At 36.1% G+C, this 20944-nt stretch overlaps 1 protein-coding gene across 1 annotated transcript in view; it reads left to right on the top strand.

Moving 5' to 3' along the window:
* Positions 1–20944, top strand: part of TCEA1 (transcription elongation factor A1) — a 106402-nt gene that overhangs the window by 53980 nt on the left and 31478 nt on the right. Inside the window, exons 3-7 of the mRNA XM_042782458.1 lie at positions 4387–4492; positions 8557–8644; positions 12934–13079; positions 14192–14257; positions 16464–16621. Coding sequence (XP_042638392.1) covers positions 4387–4492; positions 8557–8644; positions 12934–13079; positions 14192–14257; positions 16464–16621 — 564 coding nt within the window. The remainder of the gene's footprint in view (positions 1–4386; positions 4493–8556; positions 8645–12933; positions 13080–14191; positions 14258–16463; positions 16622–20944) is intronic.

Here is a 20944-nt window from a genome sequence, read left to right as displayed (position 1 = left end):
AACTGACACCATTCATACTCAAACCATCCCAAAACATGAAAAGGATGGAATCCTTCCAACTCATTTTATGAAGGAAGCACAACCTTGGTACCAAAACCAGACAAAGACATCACTCAAAAGGAAAACTACAGACCAGTATCCCTCATGAATATAGATGCAAAATTATTCAACAAAGTACGAAAATTATGAAAGCTACCAAAAAAAAAAAAAAGAAAATACTTGGGAATAAATCTTACCAGTTACACAAAAGGCTTGTACAAAATAATAGCCAGTAAATTCCAACAACATATCAGGAAAATCATTCATTATGACCAAGTGGGGTTCATATCAGGTATGCAGGATGGTTCAACATTAGAAAAAGAATCAACGTCATCCACCACTTAAGTAAAACAAAGAAGAACCACATGATCATATCAATTGACAAAGAAAATGTGTTTTATCAAATCCAACACTCATTCCTGATCAAAACTCTGAGCAAAATAGGAATAGAGGGGACATTCCTCAACACAGTAAAGGGTATCTATGCAAAATCAACAGCCAACATTATAGTCAATGGAGGGAGAATGAAACTGTTCCCCTTGCAAATAGCAAGCAGACAAGAATGCCTTCTATCACCACTTCTATTCAACATTGACTGAAAGTCTTGGTATGGCAATAAGGCTAGAAAGGGAAATTAAAGGCATCCAGATTAGTAAGGAAGAAGTCAAAGTATCCCTATATGCTGATGATATGATCCTATACCTAGAAAACCCAAGAGACTCAGTCAAAAATTAACTGCAGCTAATTGAGAGATTTAGCATTGTGGCAGGATAGAAGATCAACATCCAATAATCAGTTGGATTCCTCTGTACCCGCAAAAAGATTGCTGAAAAAGAAATAAGGATATCAATACTATTTACGAAAGCTACCAAAAAAATAAAATACTTGGGAATAAATCTTATCAGGGACACAAAAGACCTGTACAAAGAAAACCATAAAAAAACTACTTCAAGAAAGCATAAGAGATCTACATAAATGGAAAAACATCCCATGCTCGTGGATAGGAAGTTCAAACCTTGTGAAAATGTCAGTTCTACCCAAAGCAATCTATACATTCAGTGCAATCCCAATCCAGATGTCATCAACATTTTTTAAGGATGTGGAAAAACCAATCACTAACTTTATATGGAAAGGAAAGAAACTCCGGATAAGCAAAGCACTACTGAAGAAGAACAAAGTAGGAGGTCTCACAGTGCCAGATTACAAAACCTACTATACAACCACAGTAGTCAAAACTGCCTGGTATTGGTTTGATGACAGACACATAGACCAATGGAATAGATCTGCGAACCCAGAAATAGATCCATCGACCTATGGTCAGCTGATCTTTGACAAAAGGCTTAAATCCATTAAATGGGGGAAGAGAATGTTTGTTTAATAAATGGTGCTGGCAAAACTTGAGATCCATTTGTAGAAAAATGAAACAAGAGCTGTACCTCACACCATACACAAAAACAAACTCCAGATGGATCAAAGACTTCAGTGGGAAACCTAAAACTATACAGTTCCTCAAGGAAAAACTAGGGGCAAATTTAGGGGCCCTAATTTATGGTATAAATAGACCATCAAGCATAATCCAAAATATGCAGACAGCAGAAGAGAAAGTAGATGAATGGGACCTTCTAAAAATTAAACTTTTATGTGCTTCCAAAGACTTCTCCAAAAGAGTCAAAAGAGAACCTACAGATTTGGGAAAAAATATTTGGCAATGACAAATATGACAAGGTACATATCTCTAGAATTTATAGAAAACTCCATCACCTCAATAACAAAAAGATAAACAATGCAATTAAAAAATGGGCAGAAGACATGAATAGACACTTCACCAAGGAGGATATTCAGGCAACCAGCAAGCATGAAGAAATGTTCACAATCATTAGCCATTAGAGAGATGCAAATCAAAACAACAGTGAGATTCCATCTTGCTCTAGCACTCGTGGCAAAGTTCAACAAGACAGAAAACAACAAATGCTGGTGAGGATGTGGAGAGATTGGGACTCTCATACACTGCTGGTGGGACTGTAAAATGGTACAACCATTGTGGAAAGCAGTATGGCAATTCCTTCAAAAGTTGGAATTAGAAATACCATTTGACCCAGCCATTCCTTTACTAGATATATATCCTAAGGAAGTGAGAGCCATGACAAGAATAGACATATGCACACCCATGTTCATTACAGCACTATTTGCAATAGCCAAAAGATGGAAACAACCTAGGCAGAAGCGGGGAGTGTACCCAAGAGTATGTATGGATTGGCAGACAATGGTCTTATAAGTTTATTTGTGTGATCTGAATTCCCAGGTTTGTAGTAGAGCTGACAATGGGCAAGGTTGTAGTCACTTGCAGGTGTCCATCAATGGAGATATGGATAACCAAACTATCGTACATACACACAGTGGAATATTATGCAATGCTAAAGAATAATGTGGAGTCTGCAAAACACCACATAATGTGGATGAACTTGGAGCATCTTATGCTGAGTGAAATAAGTCAATCACAAAAGGACAAATATTGTATTAGTTCATTATTGTAAAAGTCTAGGAAAGGTTTATCTATGGATGGAAATTTTCTTTGTTTGTTACCAGGGATGTGAGGGGAGGGGAGAGAACACTGTTAGATAGAGTGAGATAAATATTGATTTGGGTGAAGAGAAGGGTAATGTATCAAATCCGAGTGATCAATATGGTGCTGTTGAGGAAGAGAAAGAGAGGTACATGCGAAGTACAGACAACAAAGATGAACCCTTTTGCATATACAGTACTGCATTGTCAGTGAATGCAAACATGGGTAGATGGGTGGACTTATAGTAGGTATGTCCATGAAGCGGGGAGTCTATCCAAGAGTATGTATAGGATTGGCAGACAATGGTCTTGTGAGTTTATTTGTATGATCTGAATTCCCAGATGTATAATAGAGCTGACAAGGGGCAAGGTTGTAGTCACTTCTTGGTCAGAGCCAGCTACTGAGAGGGACTGAGTAGTTGAACTTGTGGCCTCAGGACCATAGTTGCAGGGACCATAGCTCAATTGGCATACCATACTACACAAATCATTGTTCCACCTCCTACTTTGGTGAGTTGTGACTGGGATCTTAAAAGCTTGGAAGCTGCCATCCAGATGCAGCAATGGGTCTCTCTTTGTCCAGAGCAAAGAAGAATGAAGAAGACCAAAGATTCATGGAAACAATTAATCCTAGCGGCTGGTACACCATCTGACCTGCAGCCTATATGACTGTGAGACGAGAAGAACTAGATGGTACCCGGCTACCACTGTCAACCACTTGGAAGAGGATCTGTGTGGGAGATCCTGGATAGAGTGGGAGAACAACGTGGAACAAAACTCAAAATCATTTGTAGAAAAAAAAAAAAAAAGCTGGGGACCAGGTTTGCTGGTCCGATGGAGCCTGGTGGAACCACTGAGACTATGGCCCCTAGCTGCCCTTCAGGTCTGGAATTGAACCCACACTTGTGGTTTCCAGGCAAACAAAAGACAGGCATATGAGTTGAACATTTATCTGAGGTAGATACATTCCTTGGAGAGAACAATCATGGGAAAAGGGATGGCTGCTTCTGCACAGGAAGACAGCTTAGGGGGCAGGAGTGCATGGAGGGATGGACACAGGCAAGAGGTAACTATGGGGAGGAAGTGGGAGGGGAGCTGTTTCATTGTGATAAATTGTGGTCAATGTCATGGGACAAAGTGTATGTGAACTGCTGTATGGAAAGTGAATTTGCTCTGTAAATTTTCACCCAAATCACAGCGTAGGCCAAGGCATATTGTGTTCCCATATGTTAAATTCTCTATGTTCTGTGAAGTGCATTTTAGTATCTGTGATTATATACTGATTATGCTAAGGGAAAAAATGCTTTTAAACTTCCGTAGAGGGTGATTTTTGTGTGAATATCCTCACTATAAGTTGTAGCAATTACTCTATGATGTAATCTAAGTAGGACAATGTATAGCAACAAAGAAGTGCATTTATTCGTCATTGCTTCTACTTGCTTTATGTAGAAGTACAGTTTCTATTTTATTCTTGCTTCTTTCTTGTGGAAAATCTTCATTTTACTAATTTGATAGTTTTTACAATAGCAGGTTGTATGGTTGTAGATTTCCAGTGATAAGAACATCAATAAGTTCAGTATTTGATTTGAAGATGTTTGTATCTTAAGTCTGTAATACACTATTGTAATACATCAAAAAATTCAAGTGGTTTTGTTCTAAACTGAGAACAGAAATCTGGAAAGAAGAAAACATGGATGAGACGCTGAGTTGTCTGAAATGAGGTACTAAATTGTCTGAAATTAAATGGCTTTGTAAATATTGTACAAATTTTTTGTTGTCTTTCAGTCCACAAGAATTGGAATGTCAGTTAATGCTATTCGCAAGCAAAGTACAGATGAAGAAGTTACATCTTTAGCAAAGTCTCTCATCAAATCATGGAAAAAGTTATTAGGTACAATTGGCTTTTTGTTTCTTTACATATATTTATGATGTTTTTTTTTTTCAAATAGTTGTATTTTTTCCTCTTTTTGGCTCTAATTGTTAACTGAAATCAATGCCTTTAAATAAAGATGAAGAGTAATGTTTGACCTCCTTGAGAGTTTTGCTTTTTTAAATTTATCGAATTTAGCTTTCTTGACTTTTAGTACTTAAAATTGAATAACCTCTTCAAGTAAGAAGAAAATTGAATTTTCCCCTAAGAGAAGGGTCATGCATGCTTTTTAAAATTGTTTTTGAAATAGTTTTGTAATTTATGAAAAACTTGTAATTATTCTTACAAGAATTTATTCTTACAAAGAATTTACATGTACTCTTTATTTAGATGATCAGTTTTTAATATTTTTCCACATTTGTTTTATCATGTTCTCTCTCTGTATATATGTATATACATGTATGTACATTTGTTTATTTATCCTGTCTATATATATGTATATATACATACACAACTTACTCTTTTGAGCCATTGAGAATAGGTTACATTTATCATGGTCCTTTACCTTTTAATACTTAAGTGTGTATCTCCTTAGAACTAGCTTATTCTCTTATGTAACCATAGTACAGGAAATTTAACATTTGTGCAAATTGGTGATAGTTTTGTCAGTTGTCCTAATGATGTCCTTTGTAGCTTTTACCCCCTTTCCAGAGCAAGATCTAGTCCAGGATCACTTATCTAGCTAGCCTGCTAACCTGGAACAGTTCTTAAGTCTTTTTTTTTTTGTCTTTTATGATAATGACATTTTTAAGAATGCAAGCACCTTTGTGTTTAATAGCATTTTCTTTTTTTGGAGATTCTCTGCTCCTTTCTCATGATTAGATCATGTTGTGTATCTGCATTTGAAGTACTGCTACCTAACTGATGTTGTGTCCCTCTCAGGTGTCACATCTGGAGGCACTGATGTAAATTTTGATAACTCAGTCAAGTTATGCACTGTGTAATCGTCTTTTCTCCTGTGACTAATAGGCATTTTGTGAGAGACACTTGCTCCTCATCAGACCATATCTCCAGATTTAATATTCTCTGTTTGTTGCCTAAACTGATCTTTTAGTGATAGTTGCAAAATTGTGGGGTTTTTTCCCCTAATTTTTCTACTTTTTCAGTACTTACATGTTATCATTCTACTATTAGAAAGAGCCCTTTTACTCCTCTCTCCTCAAGTATTTCTTTATCTAGTATTAGCTTACTCAACAGCCATTACTGTTCGTATGTATTTTGTTAATTAAATTGTCCCAGATTTGGCCTATGTGTGCCCCTGTCACGGGTTCCTGTGTCCTTTGGACTTGCCCTATCTGTGTTTTTTTTTCTCCTTTACTTTATTATATGATTCCACTTATATGAAACGTTCAGAATAGGCAAATCTGTAGAAACAGAAAGTAGATTTGTGGTTGCTTAGCACTGGAGGGCATTAGGGAGTAGAGAGGTGATACTAACACATAACCCCATGTGTTTTTTTATCACTTTCCTACATCTGGCGTAATAAGATGTACCAGGCTCATCTCCTCTGCCCTGTAATCAGCCATTCCTTTGAGGAGAAGGGTACTAAAAATGAGATCTGAGTATTAAGAAAATATAATTATGAATAAATATATCAGCCTTACATGGAAGAAAAAATAGACCTGTCAGAATTTCAAAAATAACAAACCTATTACAAAAGCTTAGAAACTAGGAAATAAAAATGATAAAATCTTTAAAATTAAAAAGACAGTTTTAATGAAAATGAAATATAATATATGATCCTGTATTGTATTCTGGACCAGAAAAAACTTGCTGTAAAGATCATTATTTGGACAACTGGCAGAATTTATATAAGGTCTATAGAGAAGTTAACAACATTCAGTCATTGTTAAATTTACTGATTATTTACTGTGGTTATATAAATGAATATCTTTATTCTTAGGAGATAGAAAGAAAAGATTTATGTATAAACGATCATGTATCTGCCACTTTGTTTTAAAAAGTTAAAAAGTAATATGTTTGTGCACGTGTGTGTATGTAGAAAGAGGGATGGAGAATGAATGAATGAGAAAGCAAATGTGGCTGAATGTTAACAGACGGGGAATCTGAGTAAAAATTATATGAAAATTCTTTGTATTTAATTACTTACCGATTGGTGAGATTTTTTTTTTTTAACTATGCTTATTATAATCAATATCTTGATGAATATCTTCCTGCCTAAAGCTTTTTTTTTTTTTTTAAGATTGTTAGCTATATTTCTGGAAAAAGATTTACTACTACAGCTACTAGGTAGTCCAATTTAGAATACTTAATATATGCCAAGAGTTGATACATTTATCCTATGCCAGGCATTAATACATGTAATCCTCACAATAATCCAATGTGGTAGGTGCTATGATGATCTCCACTATAATGAGGAAGCTGAGCCACTGACAGGTTAAATACTTACACATAGTTTATAGGTGAGTAACTGAGTTGAGATCTGACCACAGTCTTGAGTCCAGCGTTGGAACATGTCCCACTTGCTGTGTATACTCAACATGAATGTTTTCATGGTTGTACGTGCCTCTTACTGCTCTGTTTTCTATAATGATCATGCCAGTTCTCACTATCAGAGCAGTGTGAAAAACCAGTTTTACTATCCCTTTGTCAACATTGAATCATTGTTATATAGTATTCCATCATTAAATCTACCTTTCCCTTTTAATGCTTTCTGCCCTATTACTTTTAGAAGTATTTCTTAGTCCTTGCCATGTTCTTTTATGTCATTAGTAACTTTTCTTTTTAGCCACATAATACTATAGCATCTTCAGACTTTGAGGCATTTCCCATGAATTAGAGACAGTAATAAAACTAGTATGTGGAAACAAAGGCATATGCTTGTGCTATATCATAGAGGGCTTGAATTGTATTTTAGTTTAGATAAACTAGACTTCACAAGATAAATTCTAGAGTTGTAATTGGGATCATTTTCTATTGGGGATTCTCAACCCAGACAGCATATTGGAGTCATGTGGGGAGCTTTTAATGATACTGATGCTTATACCTCATTGCTAGACAGGAAAGTTCCCTGGGTGATCCTGATATACAGTTGAATAAAGTGTTCAAGTGTTATATTGCATACAGAAGGATGTAAAGATTTAAAGAGTTATTTGTTTTATCCTTATTACTTACATAAGGAGCAAAATATAAATAAATGGGGTAATTTATACAGTAGACCCAAACATTTTCTGAACCTATCTTCAAGACCATTTTGATTGATTTAAACATGAATGTTTCTTGACAATCCTAAAACATTGTATTGATCCCACCTATTTTATATACTTTTATTTCCCAGTGTCTTAACTGCCCACCTCAAGTCTAAAAGCTCATACACTTTGAATTACTTTACAGATTTAAAATAGAGAAGGCACTGGGTAGACTTCACTAATCCTGAGGTATTTTATTCCATGAAATGTCTTCTTTTCATGGTCTTTGAAATGTTTGTTTGTATTTTGGGTATCACTTAAGTTTGTTGCATTTATGGAAAATTAAACAATATTGCTATATGTGCTCTTTGCTTTCATTTTTAAGATAACAGTGTTGATTTTTTTTTTCATAAACTTTCTTTACCTTTTCCATTGGCATATGAATTTGTATTTCCCACCAAGTAAGGGAGTTTGAGGAGCTCTGGTTGCATAGTGCCTAAGGCACTTGACTGCTAACCAGATGGCTGGCGGTTCAAACCCACTAGCCACTCCTCGGAAGGAAGGTTGGGCAATCTAGTTCCATAGTGATACTGCCTTGGACACCCAAGGAGGGGTCGCTATGAGTCAGGTCCGACTCAATGGCACATAACAAGAAACAACAGCAATAAAGGAATTTGTGAATAGTGACTGAATATGCATTGTAAAAAATATGAGAAGTATATATGTTAATGGAATAGTTTGCATAAACCTCATTTATTTGTTGAAAGTTAGGATTTTATTTATTTATTTATTTGTAGTAATAGCTTGGTAACATGCAGTATTTCAGTTTTGTTTTCTTGCAAATGTTAATAACTTAGGGATTTCATAAAATTTCAGATGGGCCATCAACTGATAAAGACTCTGAAGAAAAGAAAAAAGAATCTGCGATTACATCACAAAATAGTCCTGAAGCAAGAGAAGAAAGGTATTTATTTCACTTTCTGTAAATTCATTTATGTTGAAAAGTTAGGTTGTTTCACGTGCTTCATCACTTCCTTCAAGGCCTTTAAATTCCGTAATTGTGCTTTTCTTTTTGTTTTTTAATCAAACATAATTAGTAAATGTACATAACCAGGTATTTTAAGGTTTATTACATTTCCTGAAAATTTAATGGAGAGGTAGAAGCCACTGCATGAATAAGAAGAGATAGATGGTTTACATTTTACTTAGGAAGTTTAATTGGATGGAATCTCTGGGATAGGTACTAAGAAAACTGATAATGAGACAACTAAATAAAGACTCAATAGCCACTTTTTCTATTTACCACACTTTCTTAGATTTGTTTTGGTCCTTGATCTAATTTTCTTTTCTTTATGCTTTTTTTTTCCCTCCAAACTTAGCCATTTGTCATAAAATTTAAGGCGTGTAGTTCAGTTATGAAGGATTCTGCATTGATCCTCAGCTCTGATGGGGCCTTTGCTCTTGTGACATAGTGGTTAAAACATTTAGCTACTAACTAAAAGGTTGGTGGTTTGAACCCACCAGCCATTTCATGGGAGAAAGATGAGGCAGTCTCCTTCCATAAAGATTTACAGCCCTGGGAACACTGGGAATTTCTACTGGGTCCGTAATAGTTGCTATGAGATAGGATTGACTCTATGGCGGTAGGTTTGGCTTGGGTTTTTAATCACATGTAATGAACTGTGCAGCATCCAGCACATTACTGTCATGAGTGGTAAGTAGTTTCTCTGTTCTTTGGAAGCTTATGGTTTAGCAGTAAACATTCACTTAGAGCAATGGTTCTCAAAGTGTGGTCCCTGGAAGAGCATAGAGCCTGGGAACTTGACAGAAATAAAGATTCTTAGGGCTTACCCTAGAATACTAAATCAGGAACTCTGGAAATGGGGCTCAGAAATCTATTTTAACAAGCCCCGTAGGTAATCCTGATGCACTCTTAAGTTTTAGAAACATTACTTTAGAGCAAAGGCTTCCAAACTCTGTCCTTCAACTTTTGCCTACTGTGTAACTCCCTCAGGGACTTACAGGCATATTAGAAATATTAAGGCATATCAAGGCTATCAATTTTAACTATTTATTTCTTAGTATTTTTCCAAAATTAATAAGGTACCTCATTTTTTTAGTAATACTTAGAACCATGCGCTGTTGTTTTATGTATTAGCACTAAATATACTTGATGTTAAAAAAAGGTAAGCCAATGGTAGGATTAAAGAGTAGTTGTTAAAATTTATGCAGTTTTATCTAACTTTTTATTGAAATAATTTCAGACTTTTAGAGAAGTTGCAAGAATAGTACAAAGAATTTCCATAAATTCTTTACCCATTTGCCCCAATTATGTTTATACTGTATTTACACACACATATGTCTACATACACTGATTTTTTTTAAACCTAAAAAGAGTGATATGCAGATGTTGTGCCCCTTTATACCTAAATATTTCATTGTGTGTTTCCTAAGAGAAAAGATATTTTCTTACATACAATCAATACCAGGAAATTAACATTGATGCATTAATTATTTTTCTGATCTACGGTCCTTATTCGTATTTCAGCAGTTGTCCCAGTAATGTTCTTTATTACAAAAGAAAAGATTTTTCCAAAATCTAATCAAGGATCACTTAGTTGTCATATCTCTGTAGTTTTCACGTCTCATTTAGTTGTCATGTCTCTTTAATTTTCTTTAATCTGGAACAGTTCTTCAGTCTGTTACTATCTTTCATGACCTTGACATTTTTGAAAAGTACATGCCGTAATTCATGAATGTTTTTAGCTTATGCTTTCATTGTATTACAGTTAGTGCCAAGGGGGCAGGGAGACCACATCTTCTGACCTCCTCTAATCCCACAAGAGGAAGATAGAATCGCCATCAGTAGCCCAAGGCTTATACGTGCTAGGCCAGGCATGCTCCCTCCTTCCAGCCCTTTCACCAACCCTCATACCAACCATTTCTCCTGCAGCACCCACCACCTCTCTGCTGAGTTCTGTAATTCACCGCAGTGTCCACACAGAACGCACAGATTATGGGGTTTATTAGGGAAGCACCAGGCTACAATTCAAGTTCAGGAACACGCTCAGTCTCTTTCAGCCTGCTGTCTCTCAACTCATAGTCTTTCTCAAGAGTCTCTCTTCCAGCAGCGTGTTTCTCTTGCGTCTCTCTCTCTCAGCAGCACGTATCTCTCACGTCTCTCTCTCAGCAGTGCGTTTCTCTTGTGTCTCTCTCTCAGCAAGTGCATGTCTCTCAGGAGCGTGTTTTTCTCACCAGCACGTCTTTCTCAACCAACAGTCAGAGAAACTTCTTCTGCCTCTAGAAGGGCTCTTTTTAAGCCTGGCAGAGTGACCACTAACCAGTCCTGACATCAGAATTCTATACCCCTGAGAGAGAGCGAAGTTCCCAGAAAATTACTTTGTGTTGCTCCCAACAGAAATAACCCAGGTGGAAAACTTTAACAATCAGGACTACTCAGTTTCTCATGGCAACTTCCACTATGGAATTTACAAAGACTTACGGCTAAAAAAGCCATACCAGGTAATTTACTACACCGTAGTCAGTCACTAGTTTAATGCATTAAACACATAAAGTACAGACAAATATTTTAAATAGATATTGAAGGAAGAGTTCTTGGTACAATGAAGCTTGTGAAAGCTGAAAGCTGTGTAAGGCAGAAACCTGTCAGAAAAGGAAAACGCAGATATTTTCCACTAATAGAGAGTGATAGAAGACTACATGGACCTTGTCTGAGGCAGAAAACAAACAAGACCCAGAAAGACAAGGCAGAACCATTGAATTCTGGCTCTCACAGGTTTCACTATATTTTTTACCAGTTTTAGGTATTTGAAATTTAGACATAGAGGCTATCTGTAAAGGTACAGAATTATCATGTATAAAGTCTGATAAAGTAAATGTTGGTATTTATCTATACATAGATACATTCATACATTAAAGGAAATAAAAAAAGGGAGAAATGAGTCTGAAGTACTGTCTAAAGGAAGATGTGAGGTTAGCTCTAAATGACGTATAACTGAGAAGGGTTATTATGTCTTGGGTGCAAGAATTCAAGGAGAAAGTAAAGTGATGAGATATTTAGGAAGGAGGCATTAAAATTTAAAGGGTGAGGTAGAAATAGTGAAGTCAGTGAAGAAAAGACACCATTAGTCCAACTGAACAGTTTCCTAGTGGGGCTAGGCATTGGCTATCAGCCAGAGAGGCAAAAGCATATAATTATTCAAGATGTAGGATTTTTAGCATTAGTTTGTTCATTTATTTATCACTAATAGATGGTATGCTTTGCACTGAAAATATAAAGAGGAGGAAGTAATAGTTCTCTTGAGAAGCCTGACCTGGTAGGGAAGAAAGTATGTAAAGTCATCATACTACAAACTGGTGTACAGAGTTTGGGAGCATGGGGAAATCGGAGAATGCTGTAAAAATGAGGTGACTAACCCTAGTTAGTGTCTGGTTTGGCCACGGTGATATGTTTGTGAAGTTTGATAGTGGGTTGTATTTCAGAGATAATGCAAGGAGGTGTTTCTTCACAGCAGTGCAGCAAGTTAGATTTGTAGAGTGAATGATGTAATTAGTCTTTAGAAATGCTTATGGTAAATATCCATAATGTGATGGAAGTTGATTGAAACTAGTCACAGAAAAGTACTTTGGAAAAGGGCTTATTTTAGTGAGAATCTAATACAAGAAATTCTCCAGAAGCAGGTGAAATGATTACGTTAACTAAAAAAAAAATATATTACACTGGCCTAATGATAGATTTAATTGATGTTTCTGTGGTGAAATTAAGAAATCATTTTATATTCTCACAACTTCTTTTCAGTACACACAACCTTTATGCTGAGGGGGCTATTTTATATATAACCTCATAGGTGTTTGGAACCATTTGGAATCAATTGGAACAGAGTTTTTCAAATGTGTTTTTTCCTCTCTGGTTTTAGTTGAAAACTGTCAGATTCTTTAGCCCCATCCCCTTACTCATCTCCTCATAATCAGAATCCTTGCTTTTCATTTATTATACTGAGCTGTAATGGGTGTCTTTTTTTCTATTAAAAATATGGTTTAATGTTTAAAAGGAGAATTGAGGAAAAATAGTCATTTAATCTATATACTGGCAAAAAATTTTTTGTTCATTTAAGATTCACTGAAATAGGCTAACATTTTTGTTTTTAAAGAGTGATAGTAATGTTACTTTAAGAAAGTTTTTTCTGATTTCTTTCTGGTACGTGTGTGTGCATGCATGTATGTATATTTTAGTAGCTCCAGTGGCAACGTAAGCAGCAGAAAGGATGAGACAAATCCTCGAGACACTTACGTTTCTTCTTTTCCTCGGGCACCAAGCACTTCTGATTCTGTACGATTAAAGTGTAGGGAGATGCTTGCTGCAGCTCTTCGAACAGGAGGTAAGTTTAGTGTATGTTGTTTTATACCTCAGTACTTTGACCACCACTACTACCATTTACATCTCCATATTTAATTGTCTTGTAAGCATCATCCAGTTGATAGCTGCCCAGTACTGCTTAGCTCAGGTAGGACTTGTTGGTAATAGGGGTCAGAGAAGGAGAAGGGAAAGAGATATATTTTGGAACATGCTGTATAATTCCAAGAAACAGATTCATTTTAATACATGGATGGTTGCACTGATTCACAGTAGTTTAAACTTTTTTTTTCACAGACACAATATCTCTTATCCTTTTATTTAATCTGCAAACGGATTACTCTGAATTCAAGTTGAGAGTTAATGATAAACTATATTTGGGCCCTACTGGTTATAAGATGCCACATTGTATATAAGTTGTTGTATGTTTTTAATTCCATTTTGTCCTTTTGTTTTAAGTAGAAAGGAGATCTTGATATATATATATATATAGGAGCTTAATTTTACTGTGTACATTTTGGCTTTTTAAGAGTTTCATACCCTGGAATATTAATCATTTTACACAAATTACATCCCTTTTCTTTACCGTTATACTGAATCATAGCTAGTTTTACCTCTTAACTCTGCCCTTTCTACTTTGATTTCTTTTGCTATTTCTTTATGTGTTTTTTTTTTTCTTTCTAGTTTCTTTTTATTTCTTTTTAGCCTTTTGAATATATTTATAGAAGTCTTCTGAGTGTGTCCATATATGTGATTGGCAGATGAAATGAGTGATTTCTTTGCATTGAAGCCTGAGTCACAGGAGACAAGACAGTTCTTTCTGTAATTTTCTCTACTCTCTGCTGGAGCAACCAGAATTTATGGAATTGTGAAGTGAGAAATTGGCTGCTAGATCAATTCCCCACTCCTGAGGGATAAGGCGTCATCAATGAGCAGGAGCACTGTGGATATTAGGTGAATCCAGAGAAGTCTAATGGGTAGTAAAGAGATCAGATTCTGATGAAAGTAAACAAATAATTCTTCTGTATGTAAGCCAGATGGGGTTGAAGACATAAGAATACTGTTTACCCTGTATTGAAATTTCTTCTAAAATTTTAAGGTAAGTTATTCTTGACAATTCTTTGTTCCTATTTTTAGATGACTACATTGCTATTGGAGCTGATGAGGAAGAATTAGGATCTCAGATTGAGGAAGATATCCTTTGTGTATATATTCTTAATTATTTTAAGTAATATGCTTTATTAATGGTAATTTTTTCTTCCTGTATAGCATTCAAAATTTCATTTGCCAGTTTCTATTTTGATTATATTGTTTTGATGGGAAAGAAAAGGCACATCCAATGTCATTTTAATCTACTCCTGTTTTGTTTTGTTTTTAAATTTTATTTTGATTTGGGTGAAGATTTACAGAGTAAATTCACTTTTCATACAGCAGTTCACAAAATATACTTTGTCTCATATCATTGACCAAAATTTATAATGCAACAGCTCCCCTCCCACTTCCTCCCCATAGTTACCTCTTCCCAGTGTCCATCTCTCCATACACTTCTGCACCCTGAGCTGTCTCCCTGTGCATAAGCAGCCCTTCCTTCTCCCATGATTGTTCTCTCCAGGGCGTGTGTCTACTTGAGGTAAATGTTTAATTCACATGCCTGTACTTTGTTTAGCTGGAAACCACAGGTGTGGCTTCAATTCCAGACCTGAAGGGCAGCTAGGAGCCATAGTCTCAGTGGTTCCACCAGGCTCTATTGGACCAGCAAACCTGGTCCCCACCTTCTTTTTTTTTTTTTTTTTTGCCTCCAAATGATTTTGAGTTTTGTTCCACATTGTTCTCCCTCTCTATGCAGGATCTCCTACATCCCTTCAAAGTGGATGACAGTGGTAGCCGGGTACCATCTAGTTCTTCTGGTCTCATAGTTGTATAGGTTGCAGATCAGATGGTGTACCAGTCGCTAGGACTGATTGTTTCCATTAATTTTGATTTTCTTCTTCTTGATGAGGAGAGACCCATTGTTGCATCTAGATGGCAGCTTGCTAGCTTTTAAGATCCCAGTCGCTACTCACCAAAGTAGGAGGTGGAACAATGTTTTGTATAGTATGTTATGCCAATCGAGCTTGATGTCCCCTGCGACTATGGTCCCAAGCCTGCAGGATCAACTACTCGGTCGCTCTGGGTAGCTGGCTGTGACCAAGCAATGACCATAACCTTGCCCCTTGTCAGCTCTACTGTACACCTGGGAATTCTGATCATTCACATAAACTTATAGGACCATTGTCTGCCAACCCTATATATGATCTTGGATACACCCCATTTAGACATACCTAATTGTTTAGCCTGTCCTCCTATCTATCCGTCCATATACCCATGTTTGCTTTCACTGACAACTTAGTACTGTATATGCAAAAGGGTTCATATTTGTTGTCTGTACTGCCCATGTACCTCTCTATGTCTTTCTCATCCTCAATGCTGCCATATTGGTCACTCACAGTTGGTACATTGCCCTTCTCTTCACCCAAATCAATATTTATCTCTATCTATCTAACAGCGTTCCCTCCCCTCCCCTCCCACCCCTGGTAACCATTTTAATCTACTTCTGTTTTTCTTGTCATTCAACTTTTCTGCCTTGCAAATTGAGAATGTAGCATCTCAATTATGCTTGTGCAGAAGGACATGGAAAATGCACATATTAGTATTTGGGGAAAACATAGCAGAATACACACTATCCCCTGAGCTTATTATTATTATTAAACACACTTAAGAAGTGTGTTTATGCTGGCACTATGGAAGAGGCTTCAGAAAGAGGGGCTAGGGTAGGGAACGTATAGGTGATGGTTTAACAATGAAAATAGCCTAGTTGAAGAATTGACCTTGTTCGAAAGGAAGCTTTCCAGAACTCAGCCTCTGCTATGACTTGTTTTTCTATTGAGACATTTCAGACCTGATGGACTAGTTTCTTGCTAGCTAGGGGAGGAAATGGACCTCCAGGTCCATCCTGAATGGTGTGGTCTCAGGAGGTCCCCAAGGGAACTTTGTAGTCATTGAGACTTTTAGGATCTTAGTAGAATTCAGATTTGAGCAAGTTAAAGCTTGTCTTAAGTTCAGGTTCCTTTTCAGAACTTTGCTCACTTGGTTCAGTTCCTGAGTTACTCTTTGGCACCCTGTTGATTTGTGCTGTTGGTGGTATTTAATGTTAGGGAGAAAACATTACTCACAGTGTAAAAGTATGATCACTATTATTTGCCAATTATAATTCAAGGAACAAGTAGAAACAGTTTTTAAAGAGTTTGAAAACAGTTTTAAAGTGTTTTGATGAACTGCTTAGAAATTTCAGGAATTCTTATGTTGGCAGAATAGGAAAAAAAATGACTTTACAGTTACAATTAAAACTTATTTTTCCTTAACGGCTTAGTACCTATATATCAAGAAATAAGGAATACAGACATGAAATACAAAAATAGAGTGCGAAGTAGGATATCAAATCTAAAGGATGCAAAGAATCCAAATTTAAGAAAAAACGTACTGTGTGGGAACATTCCTCCTGACTTGTTTGCTAGAATGACAGCAGAGGTGAGTATGCCTAGATGTAAAGTTTCCATGATGTGATTCCATGGTGTCAAGTATAGAGAAATGCTAAGGATACATTGTCATGAGCTGTTTTTATATATTTATACATACAATAACTAGAGAAATAGTTAAAGTAATTAAATCTGCTGGTGCTTGGCTTCAGTACTTTGTGCCATCCACAGCTATACTCTGATCTTTGAGTGATTGTGTTTAATCATTGCCCAGATACAGAAGGGTTGATATATGGGTTTGAGTAGAAATGATGAGTTTAATCTCTATTTGCAAATAGACTTTGTAACCCAACCTCTAAGCTCTTTTCATGGTAAATGCTATAAAGTTTGTGACATTTTATTGACTGTTTCTTAAATTTTTATAGGGAATGATTGAGAAAATGAAATTCACAGTTTGCTTTGACAGACATGTCTCTTCATACACAGTAGTTGTATTATGTGTACAATTTGACTGTATACCCATTGAAGAGGGTGAATTCATCTTTTTTTATAGCTCATAAAAATTGCTATATTTTTAAAATACATTTCTTAAAAAATTAAATTAAACTAATTTAAAATTTCCAAGTAATAGCCTAATGATATACATTATGCCCATCATCCAGTTGCATTTATATTCAAGAATTTGTTATCCTTACTTCATCTGTCCCTTTTTTCTTATTTCTCCTAAATTATTTTAAGGCAAATGTTCTTGTTGTCAGTTGCTTTCGATTTGTGGTGATTCTGTGTTATATAGAACTGCTCCATGAGATCTTAAAGCACATTGTCAGGTCTTTTCTTTCATGGTACCACTGAATGGGCTTGAACCACCAATCTTTAGAATAGCATTCTGGTGCAAACTATTTGTCTCACCTACAGACCTTTAAAGCAAATCCAAGATATTATGTTCTTTTACATGTACATACTTTGAGAGTATATGGATGTGAAAATAAGATGTTTTACTTACACAACTACATTGCCATCACCACATGTAACAAAAGTTAACAATAATTTCTTATAATTATCTCATATCTAGTTTATTTTATCCTGATTGTACATTTATTTTATATCATCATCCAAAGTCTACATATTTTTTAATGCATTTTATTGAAATATAATTTATGTACAGTGAAATACACAAAACTAAAGTGACATGGGTCAATGCATTTTTTTTTTTTTTTTGCATGTTCCTTCCCCTCCCCTCCCACCCTTGGCAACCAACAAAGAAAGCTTCCCTCCATATATAAACCTTTCCTTGACCCTCCATAAAAAAGAAGTAATACTATATTTGTCCTTCTGACTTATTTCACTGAGCATAATGTCCTCCAAGTTCATCCATATTATGTGGTATTTTGCAGACTCTACACTATTCTTTAGTGCTGCATAGCATTCCATTATGTGCATGTACCATAGTTAGGTCATCCATTCTTCCGCTATAAATCTTGGAGATAAGTGCCTTGCCAGATATGTAATTATCGGCAAATATGAATTTGTTGCTGTCATTTTTGTTATGTGGTTTTTCATGGTGTCGATTTCTTTCTTCCATATAATTTTCTATGCTGAGCTTGTTTTGTATGTGAATCATGTTATCACTTCCTTCATTGCTATTGTTTTAGTATTTGCTGAATATTTATGCTGGTCCTCTTTTTTATTTTGGTGTGAAGGTTTGTCATTTTTCTTTGAGGTTACCCTGTGATTTACACTTTTCTTCCCAAGTTTAGAACAGTCCGTTCTATCTTGTAGTTGTTTTGACTTCCCTACCATCTAGAAGTTCTGTAACGACACACTTTTTTTCCCTCTTTTTGGTTTGTAGTTGTCCTCATTTGTCAGTTGGTGTCTCTTGTTCCCTGTTTACAATCTTGTAGGCTTATTAACTTTGGATACTTCCATAGCTGGGTTGGTTTCTGGGTTATATCATCATATGTGTTAATGGTCATTTGTTGTTGGCTGTTGTTGCTTCTCTGTCCAAAAGGCTCCCTTTAGCGTCTCTTATAAGGTTGGTCTGGTTTTAACAAATTCACTTAATTTCTGCTTATCTGGAAATGTCCTTATTTCACCATCATATTTGAGGGACAATTTTGCTGGGTACCTAATTCTTGGTTGGAAATTTTTTTCTTTCTTACTGTCTTCTCGCCTGCATGGATTCTGTCAAGAAATCTGAGCTTAGTCTTATTTTTTGCCCCTTGTAACTTTTCGTTGTTCCTGTGCTGCTCTCATGATTCTTTCTTTGTCTTTGGTTTTGGTAAGTTTGCTGATGATGTGTCTGGGTGATTTTCTTTTGGGGTCTATCCTGTGTGGAGTTCGTTGGACTTACTATATGGATATATTCTCATCTTTCATCATACCAGGAAAATTCTCTTCCAACAAATCTTCAACAATTTTGTCTGTGGTTTTACTTGTCTCTTTCTGTTCTGGAATTCCAATGACATGTAGGTTATTCCTTTTGATGGTATCCCACATGAACCTTAGGCTTTCTTCATTTTGTTTTGATCTTTTTTCTGATTGATCCTTTTCCAAAGAAGTGTTCAGTTATTCTCCCTAAATCTGTTTTCCATTGATTCAGTTCTGTTCCTTTGTCCATTCAATGTTTTACCTATTTCTGAAAATTTAGTATTTTCTGGATTTGTGTGTGTAGATTTTGTATCATTTCTAATTTTGTATCTATTTTGTCATTTTGTTCTTGTATTGTCTTTTGAAATTGTTTAGGGTTTTCTCTATGTTTTCCTTGATCTGTCTCTCAATTCATCGAAGATACCTAGATATAAGTCTTTTTAATTCCTTATCAGGGAGTTCCAATGCTGTGTCTTCCTCAGGGATGTGTTTTGGGTCTGTATTGGGTCACTTGTTTCTCCATTTTATCTTGCTTCTTTGTGTGGACTGTGATGCTTTCTTGTCTTCGAGGCGTTGTGATGTTTTTGTGTTTATATTTAATTGGTGATTGTATGTTGGAGTGACTTACCCATGATTTTTGTTTTCTTTTATTTTTCTTTTTCTTGTATGTTATCTACGTAAGCAGGGTACTGTGCTCCTCTGTTCGCTAGTTGACAGCACTTATACTCTCATCACCTGTCTCCTTTCCAGCCACTTGTATGTCCCTGCCGACCTTGGCAAACAGACTTATTCTTCGGTCCGTGGAATCTGAATGAGAATGTTATCACTTTAAAATCCGAATGACTGCCACTTGTAAAAATTCAAAATGGCTATGCCCTCCGTCACTCTAAATATCCAAAATAGCCGCCACTTGTAAACTATCAAAATGGCTGCGCCCTCAGTCACTTTAAATATCCAACATGGCCGCTGCTTTTAAACATTCAAAATGGCTGCTATGTGTAAACAATCAAAATGGCTGCACACTCCAGACAGTGGAAAGTTAACAGCTCCGGTTGTCTCCCTCCTTGCTGTTTCCCTTCCTAGTCATAGGCAACCAGCACAGTTGTCCCTATAGCCCGTGATGACCAGAGCTGACCTTTAGGTCAATTCTCAGGTCCCAACACCAATTGGAAATATTCAGGCTGTTTGTCTTGTCAGAGTAGCTGACAATCCACAGCTCTGACCGTCTCTGTACTCATTGTTTTCGTTCAGGTTTTTCCGGTGGTGCCTAATTCACTTCTGTATAGTTCCTTTCAAAGCTCAGGGCTCCAGGATTATCTTCTGTATTTCTGTCAATTGGTTTTTCTTTTCTTTGTTGAAGAGGGTCTGTGTCGCTCGTCTGCCTATTCCTCCATCTTACTGGAAGTCTCCAGAGTCTACATATTAGCTTTAGTTGAGTCTCCTAAGGTTTTTAGTTTTATCCCCCATGTTTTGTATAAACTGGAAGCTAGTTCTATAACCTTAAGGTTATGTAAGTTCAGTTTTTTTTTTTTTACATAGGTACTTCATAAGTGGTGCTTTTTGTTTCCATATTACATCAAATCAAGGGGAAGAAAATGTATTGTTGCTGTACTCTTAGCATGATGAGAGTGGTCAGTGGTAGAAACCAGCTTTATTCTTGAATTGTAAACAGTTTTCCGTCAACCTTTTGTTTAATGGATCCATCTGCTGATGACCCTTGCCTGAGTTGGTTATTTATTGGGACTTGAGAAATATTAAAATGCTGTCATTCTTTTCACATTCATTAGCTAGATTTCTTTAAGACCTACTCTTCCTTATAAACTAGGGTAGTTGGTTATCCTCTTGGTTTGTATAACAAATGCATGGTAAATGTGTAATTCTTTTTCCTTAGTTGCCAGTTATCAGAGTGAGGAGTTAGTGCCCTGCCTATTGTCAGTTTCTGTTTTCTCATATGTGTGGTTTTTAAATACCATTATAGGCTCTTGGGTTTTTCTTTTATCTAGCAGGA

This window comes from Orycteropus afer, unplaced genomic scaffold (assembly GCF_000298275.1).
Source record: "Orycteropus afer afer isolate SDZICR_OR568_19922 unplaced genomic scaffold, OryAfe1.0 scaffold00329, whole genome shotgun sequence".
Taxonomy (NCBI): domain Eukaryota; kingdom Metazoa; phylum Chordata; class Mammalia; order Tubulidentata; family Orycteropodidae; genus Orycteropus; species Orycteropus afer.
The sequence above is the reverse complement of the archived record's forward strand: the minus strand, read 5'-3'. Positions and strand labels throughout refer to the sequence as shown.